Below are 13,466 nucleotides of genomic sequence, written 5' to 3' on the forward strand. Positions count from 1 at the left end.
TAACCATGGCAGGGGATTGGAACTAGGTGGTCTTTAAGGTCTATTCCAACTCAAACCACTGTTTTATTCTATTCTTTGCTGGAAAGATTCTCTGGAGTACATCTGATCCAGTGCTCTCCTCCTCAAGCAGGGTCACCATTCTATGAATCTCTAAACATCTGCTACATGCTGAATTGAAGCTAATAAGTTGGGTTAGATAGAGTCTTTGTCTGCCTTACTATGCCCTTACTTGGATCACTTTACAGAATTTTCTCTTATATGACACTATGATCAATATGCTCTGCTCAAAGGATAATTTAATTAATTCCTTCTATAATGAGACTTTAGAAACTTTGTCAAGTTATGGATGGTCCACTATATCTAATTATATCTCTACATTATGCATAATTTAGATGCTATAAGTATTATTCTATTTTCATCTTGCTGCCTGAGGACTTGATGAACTTGTGCAGTAGCTGCTCTTGAAGTAGCAGGGGTATGGCTATTCTGTGGAGGGGGAGCTTGGTCATACAGTGAACAATGCCTGCTGGAAAGTCAGTTATTTGTAAAATTACACGCAGAGCCATTTCTACCAAGGGCATTAGATATTGTTCATGCCAGCACTTCTGCGGTTGCCAGTTGGAATCTACGGTTCACAAATAGACTGAGGACTGAACCTATGTACAACCCTGGATCTCTGAATTCAGAGTATAAATGAAAACTAATCTCCAGTTTAGAATTCCTTAGGTCTAGCAAATAACACTTCTGCAATGGACCTAACCACCTGTGAGATTTCTGATAAAAGCACCGGGCATATTTTATTCCAAAAAAGGTTCTGGAAGTTTAAACAGAAACAATGAAGCTGTAAACGCAAGTCAGTTCTGAAAGTGTGTAAAAGACAGTCCAAAGAAGATATTATTGGAAAGGTATCATAGCATTTACTGAGTAGATTGTGGATAAGGATCCTCTTGCTACTGTTACTGTTATTATCCATTTTAAAAGGTATGATCAGCCCTTGATTTCCTTTCAAATAAGTCTGTAGTCTTCTTCTTTTATCAGATAGTTCTGATGGAAACTGAAAGAAAGGATTACCTGGTTCAATGGATCCACCTAAGAACTGATAGGACGTGTGACTCATTTCAAGAGGAGAGGATGGGTGTCAAAGAATTCTTCCTCCATTACACACAAATATACACACAAAACCATAGTGTTCGCAGAAAAACAGTAGTTCATTTAAAGTAAAATTTAGAGTTGCCAAAGGCTTGATTAAAGCAAAACAAAATTTTTATAGATTTTCCATAAAGTTTTAAGAAATATAATCTTATTTAACTAATGAATAAATCCAGAGTTAATAGAAGTCTTTGCTGTGTGTTGTGTTCCCATATCATATCATATCATACCAATCATATCAGATCATAGAATGGTTTAGGTTGAGAGGGACCTTAAAGACCATCTGGTTCCAACCCCCTACCATGGGTTGATTGCCACCTACTGGATCAAGCTGCCCAGGACCCCATCCAATCTGGCCTTGAAAGCTTCCAGAGATGGGGCATTCACAGCTTCTCTGGTCAGCTTGTGCTCCCTCTGAGTGCAAAGCTCCCCTGTAATATTTAACCTAAATCTCTCCTCTTTTAGTTTAAAACCATTCACTCTTGTCCTGTCAGTTTCAGACCCTGTAAAAAAATCCCTCCTGTTTATTACTCTCTTCAAGTACTGGAAAGCCTCAATGAGGTCTCACTGGAGCATTCTCTTCTCCAGGATGAACAACCTCAGCTCCCTCAACTTGTCTGCAGAGGAAAGCTGCTCCAGCCCTCTGTTCATCTTCATGGCTGCCTCTGGATCTGCTCCAACAGCTCCATATCCTTCTTGTGCTGGGGGCACAATATTTATAAAGGTCTCTATATGAACATTTCTAGAGCAAAAATACTTAGAGCTTCAAAGTTCTCTGGGCACTGAATTGCTGCAAGTTTCAATGAGAAGCACCAAAATAGCCAAGATGTTCCAGACCTAAGGCACTATTTGACATAATTGTAAGACATTGAAATCTGGGACCAGAATTCATTTGCTGCTATCTATTACTCTGGCCAGAAAAAAAAAGGTGGAAACTGGCACTTGCAAATTATATACTATATTTGTTCTTGTGCATAAGTTACTTCCTTATGAATCTTAGTCAAAAGTAGAGTAGTTTCAAAATTGTGGTATGCTTGACTCATCGAGGGAGGGTATGGAAAAGAAATTACTCATGTTATTTTTTGTTAGAACCCATCCCAGTTCCTCACCAAAAGCAAGAAGCACGGCACCTAGAAGATCCTTCATGAGCTTTACAGGAAGATCTGTAAGTAATACTTTAGAATAATATCAAGTAATGGTGGATAGTAAAGATGGAGGGAGTTAGTTCTTCTAAGGTAAAAGAACTTGCTTTAAGTTAGTTGTTTCCACCTTACTGATTGGATAGTCTATTCCTAAGGTTTGTAAACAGTATAGACCTAGGCTCTGCCTGTAATACAGTGATGTAAAATACAGGAGAAGGGACTGTGTAGCCCTCCTTGACAGTGGTATTTTCTATGTTCTAGAGTTGTTTTTTTTTTCAATAGGAAAACTACCGTTTTATTTTCTGAAACTGTGCCAAAGGCATTCCTGCCTTTGCTTTAAGTGAAGCACGCCTGTGGGTCTGCTGCATCAAGTCCTCCAAACTGTCCACAGCAGCATCCTTGAGAAAGCATGACTTCGAGTTTGTTGTTCTTTCTGTAGCTGCCCAGATTCTACAGCTGTTCACAATACTGTATCCTGTTCTGAGCACTCAGCTCAGCCAACAAGTACCCATGCTTACAAAGGAGAAACATAGAATATTTGATACACCTGACTTTGAATAGTTGTCTCTGAGCAATCTGGAGTCTTTCTGTAGTAAATATGGGGAAGAAGCTCTCATAGGATGCAATTCATGTCACACAAGCATGGGCTTCTAAATCAGGTCTCAAGTTTGGCTCTGGGAAGCTCCGCTTCTCACTGACATTGAGACAGGTAGCTCAGATGTGAATATTGCAGTTTTGACAACTGGTATTAGATCACATTTAACCAACCTGTAGCATCTTAAAGACCCGATAATATCTCACGAAGTTCATAATTTTCCTGATCCAGTGTGTTTAAAAAAAAGAAAGAGATCTTGATCAGTTAAGATTTTTTACTTGTGTAGTTATGGTTTTTGATGGTGGTGTTTTTTTGTACATTGTTGTATTTCTGTGGCTGTGTTTTTTATTCTTTCAAGTTCCTAAGTGTACACATTTGATATTTCAAATGTATTTCAATTCTCACCTGTGTTTGTTGTGTTTAATATGATTTATTCTCCTTCCTCTTGCAGTTAGAAGCTAAGAATATGAACACAAGAAATGGCAGGCTACTAAGGAAGCCCTGAGGTAGTTCCATCCATCTTAATGGATTTTTGATTGGACTTCTATTTCTTTGCTGAATGCCCCGCATTAACCGAGGGAAGTAATGTGAGATGAACTCTTGTATTTTTGTCTCTTGCTAAGAGTAGTTTATCATTGTATTTTTCTGATGGTATCCAAAAAAGGGAAGTAATTCTCTTACATTTCAGTGCAAGAGAATTTCCCAGCCCATCCAGGCTGGGAAAGCAGGCTGCTGAAACTGCCAAAAAAGGAAATATTCGTTTTTATGTTCTTATTGTGTGCTTTTTCCTAATTCCCGTGTAAAATCCAAATCAGATTTATGAGGCAAAGAGCACTGTGTAGCTGACGCTTTACCATCAAGGAGGTGTAAGTCTCCCATTCCACCTGATCCCTCCCTTTTGTGGTGACTTGTGCTCTGAGATCGGGGCACAGCATGGGCATGGGCTGGTTGCACAGCCACGCTCCTACTGAACCCTTTCAAATAAAGCTGTCCTGTGGAGAGCAGTGTCTTCACTGCCAACCATAGAATCGTAGAATTGTTTGATTTGGAAGGGACATTTAGAGGTCATCTAGTCCAATTCCCGTACAGTGAACAGGGACACCTACAGCTCCATTGGTTTGGTCAGAGCCCTGTCCAGCCTCACTTTCAGTGTCTTCAAGGATTTGGTCTGCCATAGCAACTTGCTCTGATGATTGCTATAGTTACATGGGTGCTCCTCGTATTTGCAAGAGAGTATTTCTGAAACTGCTTCTACCCAGGCTACTGCTTGCTTAGGAATTACAACCAGGCCTAAATTTCCAATGTATGGGTGAGTCACCCATGCAAACTCTTTACTTAATATAATGGAAGAAGCTACTATTTCCTAGAAATTTATAGTGAGAAAAAGAATCACAGAATCACAGAATAGCCTGGGTTGCAAGGCACCTCAAGGATCATGAAGCTCCAACCCCCTTGCCACATGCAGGGCCACCAATCTCCCCATTTAATCCTAGACCAGGCTGCCCAGGGCCCCATCCAATCTGACCTTGAACACCTCCAGGGATGGGGCATCCACAACCCCTCTGGGCAGCCTGTTCCAGCACCTCACCACTCTCTCTGTAAGGAACTTCCCCCTGACATCCAACCTAAATCTTCCCTCCTTCAACTTAAAACCATTTCCCCTTGTCCTGCTGTTATCTACCCTTTCAAAGAGTTGACTCTCCTCCTGTTTATAGGCTCCCTTTAGGTACTGAAAGGCTGCAATGAGGTCACCCTGCAGCCTAATTGTTGCAGTGTGACAGCAATTTGTAATGGGACTTAGTAATTTAATAGCTTTCATGAAATATTTTGGGTGGTTGATATAAGTTATAGAAGAAGACAGACAGCAGGGACAAACCTTACTTAGCAAAGCGTGACAAACACCGTCACATCTTTAAGCATTCTTCCTGTTCTGGCACAGACGTAACTCAGACAAACCTGGTGCTAATCCATATAGTGGAAATTGAGCTCTGGTTGCTCATCAGAGTAAGGGACTGGGGCAGGGTCAAATCAACAGTGAAGATGACCATACTGCTTGGACAGTGACCACAAAATATCCACAGTAGGCAGGGAAACAAATCATACACGGTGTGAACAGGCACTATACTACAAGGACACAGCTTTAGCTGAAAGCTTGTGGCTGAGCCAGAAAAACATCTTCTAGGGATGCTCGATGCTATGCACTTATTTTTCTTCTTATTTCGAATCTGTAGGCAATATCTGAAATATCATAAGCATGAAATTAAATACTTCTTAACTATATTGCATTAATCTCAGTACGTTACAAGTCTTGCATGGACCAAACTCATTGCTGGAAAGAATTTATTCTCATAATTACTCCTGCCAGCATGCCATATGGTGGATGAACATCATACTTCCAGATCTGAGTAAGCACTTCCCAGCAAAGGAAGTAAGGCATAGAGGGGTTCCCCTTGGGTTCTGCAGGAAACCCAGGTTCAAAGGCAGTTTCCAGCTCCCCTCTATGGTGCATGCCACAGGAAAACTATGGTGGACAGACTTTGGCTCTTAACAGCAAGAAACTGCTTTTCCAGACACATTCTTTCCTTATGCTACATTAATAAAGGTAGCAGTGCTACATCGGTACATGATATGGGACAGAAGAAAAAACTTCTTTGCTTCAGACTGCAATTGAAATGAAGGTTTTGTTCCTGTCACCCTCCTGGTAGACTTCCTATCTGCACCCAGCAGCTTTAGGAGAGTTTTTGTGGTTTATGTTTTCAAAAGAAAACAGTCCAGAAAGCTCTCAAGGTTTCTCTTTCTTTGAGCACGGGACTAGCCTCTTTCACGGAGGCACTGAGCTCCCTGATTTATTTCTAACTCTGAGCCAGGAGGTTATTTCCCCTTCTGAAGCACTCACAGCTGTGTAAGAATTGTTGGCCTCCATAATTTTTTAGGCCTCCAGTTTTCATCTTTTGTGTGCTCCTCCTGCGCTCAATGTTTACTTCTGCTGCTGATGTCCTCTGGGGGAAATTGAGTGCCTAGCTGTGATGCTGAGCCAGGGCTCTGCCCTGGCACTGCTGAGATTAGGGACAGGCTCTGTAGGAGTCAGGAATGTGTGCAAGTTTTCCAACCTCCAGCCATCAGGCGGACACCTGAGTGTTTGCCACAGGCTCCAAAAACCAATGGCTCCTATGCTATTTACCTAAAGCCTATTTATCACTGACAAGAATGAACAACAACCATATATACAAACACACAAGACTATGATTGAGAACAGCAATGCTGTAAAAGAAAACTCAAGATATGCTCAGTATCTTTGCATAATGTTACATACATGTGAAAAGTGTTTGCAGTTGATTTTTTATGACTTCTAAAATCAAGACCAGAACTCCAGGTCTGTTCACTGCCAAAGGTTACCTCTCTTCGATGTACAAGAATGTGCAGGAGTGCTTAAAGATCCTGAAAAGCTGGAGCCTGGTTTGCTGTGTGCTGCCTCCTCCCCCCACATTGCTTGTACACCTTTCCCAAACACATAGGGACTTCTACATTCATCTGCTGGACACTTCCTGGATAGTCATTAACTAATTTCTCTCCTGTGAAAGAGCTACTATGTGCTCTTACTTACAGCTGAGGCCCTGGAAGGAAGCAGCCTTCCCAAGCCTGGTGCCAGGGACTGAGCCCACTTTGTTGCTGCCCACCTGCCATATTTGCAGGGGTTGGGAAGCACCCAGAGTCTTCAGCATTTCTCAGGGTATCCTTCAGCACTGGTGAGGATCTGCCTGCTCTGCTCATCCTCTGCTCCTGTTGCATTCACAGCCAACGGCAACAGAACAACAAAACCGGTAAACAGTAATAAGGAGAGGAAGGGGAAAATGGCACAGTAAATGCTGGCAGAATTCATAAAGTCAAATGCCAGAAAAATACAGCATGTCTATAAAATAATTGTTTGGTTCCTGGCTACCTGCTGTGTTCAAGCTAAACAAAAGACAAAGTAATATCTTCAGGATGTATTTGTGAAGGCAACTGTTCCTTATTACAGGGCAAAATTGAAACAGTTTATTTTATTTAATTAGTATCTTATTTGTTCTAGTATGTTAAAAGGCTAATAAGCATATAAATTAGGAAAAAAAGGCACTAAAAATGTATTACAAAGAAGGAAAGATGTGAATATGGAGCAAATACAGTCTCCCATCAGATTGAATTAATTTACAGTGTGGGCATGCTGTAGGCAGAGAAGAAGGTGAAAAGAATGAGCAATTAGAGTTAACCATGTATGTGGGCCAATATGCTATCCCAGGAGAGAGCCAGAGAAGGAATAATGCCTCTGAGATTCAGTCTGTACTGACCTACCTCCAGCTGAAGGAGAAGCCCTCCATCCTCCTTCCTTATCTCTCACTGTTCCCCATCTCACTGCTCCCCATCTCTCTTCTCCCCATCTCGCTGCTCCCCATAATCATCCCTTACACATTTGTATATGTGGAACATGTTGTCCAGAGAGGAGGTTGAATGCCCATCCCCAGAGACATTCAAGGCCAGGCTGGACAGGGCTCTGAGCATCCTGCTCTAGCTGTAGGTGTCCCTGCTCATTGCAGGGGAGTTGGACTAGACGACCTTTAAGGATACCTTCCAACTCTAACTGTTCTATGATTCTATGATTCTATCTATACTGAGACTCAGATTTGGGTCTCACTGGGGCAGTTCAGCTGCCATGTGAGTTGGATCTGTATTTTTCGTGATGTAAAGCTGTCAGTTAAATACACCTTGTTGTCAGTGCTGTGACCCTGTATCTAACAGCATTTTTGTTTTCCTTTCTTTTAGTTTGAGCCTATTCAGTGTCAACAGCAATCAGAAGAAAATGGGAGTATTTGCCTTGGCAGCCCAGAAAGCCTGGAGAGTGTTTGTGTCAGAAAGGAGGCTTGGCTGGAAGTACCTGATACAGCTTTTTGCCATTTGCTCTGCAGTAGGCTTCCTCTTAAGCATTCTCCTCCTCCTTAGCATCCATGTCTCCCTGGAGCAGCAGTCCATGGGTCTCTTGCTGCTTTGTGGCCTAGTCTGGGTCTCACTCTCCATTGCTCTTTGCTTCTCCAAGCACCTGCGCTGCTTCAGTGCCCTATTCCTTCTCTCCTGTGGGCTGCGGGAGGGAAGGAATTCTCTCCTTACTGCTGGTACAGGTGTTGTGGTAGCTGGCAACATCCAAAGTATTTTCCACAACCTAAAGGTCCTGACGGACAGCATAACCTGCCATTTAGAGTATGAGAAATTTGATTTGATAAAATATTACATTGAGGCTGTAAAATGGATTTACGAGATGGCCAATCTTCCTACCAACCTGCTTTCTGTGACAATAAAGCATAAGTTTACACCATCGTACTCAATTTTGGATAATACACTGAAACAAGAGCTGAATGACACAAAACAAGAAATCCAGAGAGTTGCTAACCAGATATCTTTTATGCTGAATATATTGCCCTGTATAGGCCAGAAAGTACTGCCCATAGTGGGGATTCTTTTAGTTTGTTTTGGAACTGTCCTTTTTATCAAACATTTTGTGGGCTCTCATAATGCCAAGTTTAAGAATACTTATATTACAAAACGGTTCATCACATTTGATGAGCATCAAAAGCAACAGCAAAGGCCATGCCTTCTGCCACTTAACAAAAAGGAAAGAAAGAATTACGTGACAATCCCATCTTTCAGCTTCACAAGGAAGGAGAGAAAACAGATGCAGCATTTTTTTCTCCCTGTATTTATTCATCTTTGTGTCTGGCTTCTGTTTGCTGCAGTAGATTATTTGTTTTATTGGCTAATTATTTATGTGAATAAACATCTTCAAGAATTACCAGATCTGGAGATTCGATTCAGACTCTCTCAGCAAGTAAGTACTTATCTGTACTTTATATTTCTCATTTTAACTTAGTGTTGAAAACTTTCCCTTCCTTTTCAGCAGCTGCAGGAGCAAAAGCACAGCCAATAAGCTGACGGTTCCTTCATGGCATTGTAATTCATACCTTTGTTTGAAAGAGGACCATTGCCATTACAGCTACATATATAGGTGGATGCAGAAGCACTGCTCATCAAATACTGAGCCAAGGGAATGGGCATGCTCTGCTCCATGGCATTACTCACAACGAATATCTCCCCAACGGAAGATCTGAGCAGATTCATGGGGGTGGGAATAAATTAAACCACTGCAGCCAGAGCAGTTAAACATTCTTCTGGCAGAGCTACCAAGAATGTAATTGTAGGACATTGCCCCAGGAGAAATGGGGAAAATGCAGTTTGAAATATTTTTAAAATAGCTAATAAATATATTGTTATTCATAGGCACTGGGTGGATTAGACAATTATTGGACCTTGAGAAATGTGAATATCCAATAGGAAAAATATTATAAAGGAGAGAACCAGTACTATCTTCAACTCTCTTTTCCCCTTTTTCTTGTGCAGAAGAATAGTCTTATCATTGTCATGAATGAGCATATTGCAAAGAATGATCTTTTGAAGATCTCTTTGTTTAAGAATAACTGCATCCCTCAGCCAGAACTCCACCTCTCCACTACATGGCTCCAGCTTGGAATAATCATCTTCTTCTTAATCATTTTTGGGTTATCTTCTGGCTTCTTGACCCAGCTTAAAATACTCGTGTCAAATTCATTTTATCCTGACGTGGAGACAAAGCGGATACAATATTTACATGCAAAATTACTCAAGGAAAGAGCAAAGATACAACAGAAAGCTGTCAAGAATGTATTTGCTAGAACGGTAAGCCATTACCACAATGGAAAAAATCTCCCTCTCTCAGCATTGTAGGCAGACTCCTATCCAGGAAATACCTAAACACTTCTTAATTTCAAGTATGTGCTAACAGACTTTTCGCAGTGCTTGCCCACACAAGGGCCAGAGACAACTTGCCTATTGCTAAGATTAGATTACAAAACTGTGTTTTTCTGCCCCTCAATTCTTATGCATCAGGCACAAAATGGATACACCCCAATGGGTATGTGCTGCAAAGACTTTGAGCTCTAGCAGAATCACAGAATTGCAGAATTGCAGAAGAGACCTCAAGAGATCACTGAGTCCAACTTGAGGAGAAACTTGTTTTCACAAATGTCTGATAAGCACCTGCAGTACAAAGCGTATTTCTGCAATGCAGATGGCAAATATCAGACCTTTAATGCTGTACAACATGTTGTTGTTTGGGAAAACAGAAGGTAATATATTTCTGTTTTAAAAGCACAATGATGTTGGAATTGCAAATATCATTAGGAAATAGAAATTTTCAATTGTAAAAACATTAATTCCATATCTATACATACATATATAGAAATAGAAAAATACACATGCAAATATTTAAGGCAAGTACTTACATATTGCTGCAGACGTGGCCATATTTTTTCTTTTATTTGTTTTTAATAGCTTTCAGTACTGACTATAGTGTCTGAGTGAACTGTAACTCAGAAATACTATGACCTAAAAATCATATTTCTTTATTTTCAGGTCAATTTTTGGTTCCCAATACTTAGGACAAGAGAAACTGTATGGAAGAAAGACAAGGCTGCATTAAATGACAACATGGTGTGAACAAGACCAAGTGAAACTTTGGATATGGATGGGCATATGCTTTTGTTATCTGAATGAATAAATACTTAAAACTTTCCAGTAGCAAATGTCAGAAGTTGTTTTCCACCTGAAAAACTGAAAAACATCAAGTATGGGGCAAAGATGACTCTGTCTCTGTGGAAGATGACCACATGAGAGAACACTTCAACAAATTGGGATGTGATGGGATGCACCCATGGGTGCTGATGGAGCTGGCTGTGCCATCATGAGGCCATTCCCAATTGTCTTTGCAAGGTCATGGATGCTGGGAGAGACTCCTGAATACTGGAAGAAAGTAAATTTCACTTCAGTCTTCAAGATGGACAGGAAGGAGAACCTGTGAAATAACTGGTTCTTCAGTCCCACCTCAGACCCTTGGGAGGTAATGGACCCTGGAATCCATTTCCAAAGACAAAAATCAGGCAGGTAACTGGGACATCTCCTGAGCATAATAAAAACTTTTTTACTTTGAGAGTGGTCAAATGGTGAGGCTATGGAGCCTCCAGCCTTGGAGACGCTCAGAACACAATTGGAACAGTCCTGGGCAATTCGGAGCAGTGGAATCAGAATGCAACAACCCCAGAGATGGCTGCCAGCCCCAGCCACTCTGTGACTCCCTGTCTGTCACAGAAACCTCTGCAGAAAACCTAAGGCATGCACAGCAGAAACTTGTGTTCCTTTGTGAATGCATTGTGCCAACACAAGTGTGACATCACACAAACACTGCCAAACAGCCATCCTGGTGTCATGCACTCAAGCAGACTAAGGCCCTGCTCTCCTCAGTGACTGCATACACACATACCTGCGTGCTTAAGGAGAGCAGAACTACAGTCAGAGGAAACATTTGCTCTTCCCTGCCTCCCTACAGATAAGAGACCAGGAAAAATGGCACATTCTACAGATTATTTTGAATTCTAAAACAAATTCCTCTTCAGGGTCTCAAATACATTAGGGTTCATCCCAATGGCAGAACAACTTCTGTCCTGAGGCACAGTACGAGGTCTGCTCCTTCCGGGCCCAGTGGCGGAGAGGTAAACACCCACTAACTGAGGTCCTTATGTTGTGCAGCTGTAAGGGTGGGTCTGCCCCTCCTGGCATTGCAGAGACATACTCCTCATTCTCTGCAGCCCTTACAAGGGCTCCCATTTGTTTCTGTCCTGTGAGCTGGAGAAGTTTGGGGGGTTTGTTGACCTTCAGCTGCCCCCTCTGCGTGTTGTTCAGTTCCTTCCACTGCCTGTTTATCATAGACCTGAACCACATGATTACATTTTTTTTCTTCTTCTCCTTAAAATAAACAAACAAATAAATAAATAAATAAAAGAGTCTACAAGTTACATTAAAAAGACAGTATTCCATCCCAATTATTTCTGTTTCTCTTCTTTCCTACCCTCTTATTTCCTGAATTTTATTTTGGCTCTGTTCCCCTGTCCTCATCATTCAGAGTCCCCTTTCCCCTTGTGCCCCTTTTGCCCCTTTTGTTCTCTTCTGCTCCAGTAGATCATACTTCCCCATGGATAAAAACCATATATATATATTTTTTTTTCTGTTGAGTAAAAATGAACTGTGTTTGAAATTAAGGGTTTTATTTATTCATTTATTGGCTCAATGGAAGTTTTAAACCTCTTTCCTCATAGTGGCCATTGTCTCTAGCTGCCTCTCTAGGGGCTGACAGAAATGCGTCACACACCCTTCGTGCTCAGAAAAGCCTGAGGAGAGGTCTGGATTTGACTTTTGGCCCCTTCATCCCTTTCCTTCCCCCAGCTCACCGCAGAGCTCAACTTTCTTTTTAAGCACCCTTCACCAGTGTAGGAGCTGTCTGATTTACTGTGAAAAATCTCCCAATTGGATCAAATCCGGTTTGCAAAATTAATGAAAGGCTGCCCTGATTGTTTTGTGAAGATAATTCGGACAGACACACTGGGTCTCCTGACCCTGACACACAGCACAAATAAGGCCATTTCCTACCAACAACTGTGTTTATGGAACTGTCCTCATTAGCACCAGGCCCTGGATTTGGCTTACCTTCACAGCTAAGAGGAAGGGTGTTTTTTGGGCTGCTTTTCCAGTTCTCATTTCATGCGGGCACCTGGGTTTGCTGAGGCAGACGGTGCTGGGTTTGGAGCTGCTTACACCCTCCCTGATTCATCCCTGCTCTGTCAGCATAGTGACACAGACTCCTTTGGTTTTTATCACAGTCTAAATGGCTCAGATGTTTTAAAATAAATAACAAAGGAGTAGGCAAAGTCGTTCTTTTAGTTCTGTTTTACACTGCAAATGAAGAAAGTGAGAGTCAAAGGATCACTACTCACTGCTGATGAAATAAAACCTACGAATGAAGATGTTACTGTCGACTTAGTGAGCACAGGCTTCAAAATATGGGACTGTGCTGCTCCTGAGCACGGGAACAGCTTCCAGCCTGTGTGCCATGCCAGCCCTGCCCTCCAGCGGCCCTGCAGAGCTGCACACCCGGCGATGCAGCTGGACTCAGCTCTGGGTGCTACAGAAGGAGAGAAGCAGTTAGGGCCCCTCAGCTCTTCAGAGGCAGCTGGGCAATAAATCTACTATGGCCACAGATTATGAGGATGAAAGAAACACCAAGTGTGCCAGCATCTCCCAAACTGCTGTTCCTGCTCTCATAATTCTTATTACCAGAGAATGGGGTTCTAGAAATCCCAAATTTCTGTCGGGATGGAGAGAGTGACAAAAATATCATTACTTTTTTTCTTTTCTTATTTAATTGAATCTTAACCTTTCTTTACAAGAACAGAGGGAACCCTGCAGGTTCCCAGTGAGAAGTGCTAAGCAGGGATGAGGCTGTTCTGTGCTTCAGCCCTGGTAAAGCAGATCCTCAACTGCTCCATGCTGAGATCTACTGCTTCAGAAAAAAAAATGAAAATAAAAAAGGGTTTAAGGCAGCAATGCCAGCACTCAAAACAATCAAGATACAGTGCGTTTTGCCCAAGTGGCCAAAGGACAGAAAGAGGAGTCAATGAAATCCAATGTTT

General features: G+C 41.8%; 1 protein-coding gene across 1 annotated transcript; it reads left to right on the forward strand.

Annotated features, from left to right (window-relative positions):
• Positions 1-2,228: 2,228 nt before the first annotated feature.
• DCSTAMP (dendrocyte expressed seven transmembrane protein) lies at positions 2,229-11,902 on the forward strand. The gene is made up of 5 exons (XM_010709224.3): positions 2,229-2,314; positions 3,338-3,392; positions 7,684-8,740; positions 9,310-9,624; positions 10,360-11,902. The coding sequence occupies exons 3-5, from the start codon at positions 7,721-7,723 to the stop codon at positions 10,441-10,443; spliced, it is 1,419 nt and encodes a 472-aa protein (XP_010707526.1). The 5' UTR covers positions 2,229-2,314; positions 3,338-3,392; positions 7,684-7,720; the 3' UTR covers positions 10,444-11,902.
• Positions 11,903-13,466: the final 1,564 nt, after the last annotated feature.

Source organism: Meleagris gallopavo, chromosome 3 (genome assembly GCF_905368555.1).
Source record: "Meleagris gallopavo chromosome 3, MGAL_WU_HG_1.1, whole genome shotgun sequence".
NCBI classification, from domain to species: domain Eukaryota; kingdom Metazoa; phylum Chordata; class Aves; order Galliformes; family Phasianidae; genus Meleagris; species Meleagris gallopavo.

What these genes read in the sequence shown, in the direction of transcription:
- DCSTAMP (XM_010709224.3), top strand. Translation starts at nt 7,721, where the DNA reads ATGGGAGTATTTGCCTTGGCAGCCCAGAAAGCCTGGAGAGTGTTTGTG. An exon ending in GATTCAGACTCTCTCAGCAA is followed by an intron (nt 8,741 to 9,309) that starts GTAAGTACTTAT and finishes TTTCTTGTGCAG; the next exon opens with AAGAATAGTCTTATCATTGT. An exon ending in AGAATGTATTTGCTAGAACG is followed by an intron (nt 9,625 to 10,359) that starts GTAAGCCATTAC and finishes CTTTATTTTCAG; the next exon opens with GTCAATTTTTGGTTCCCAAT.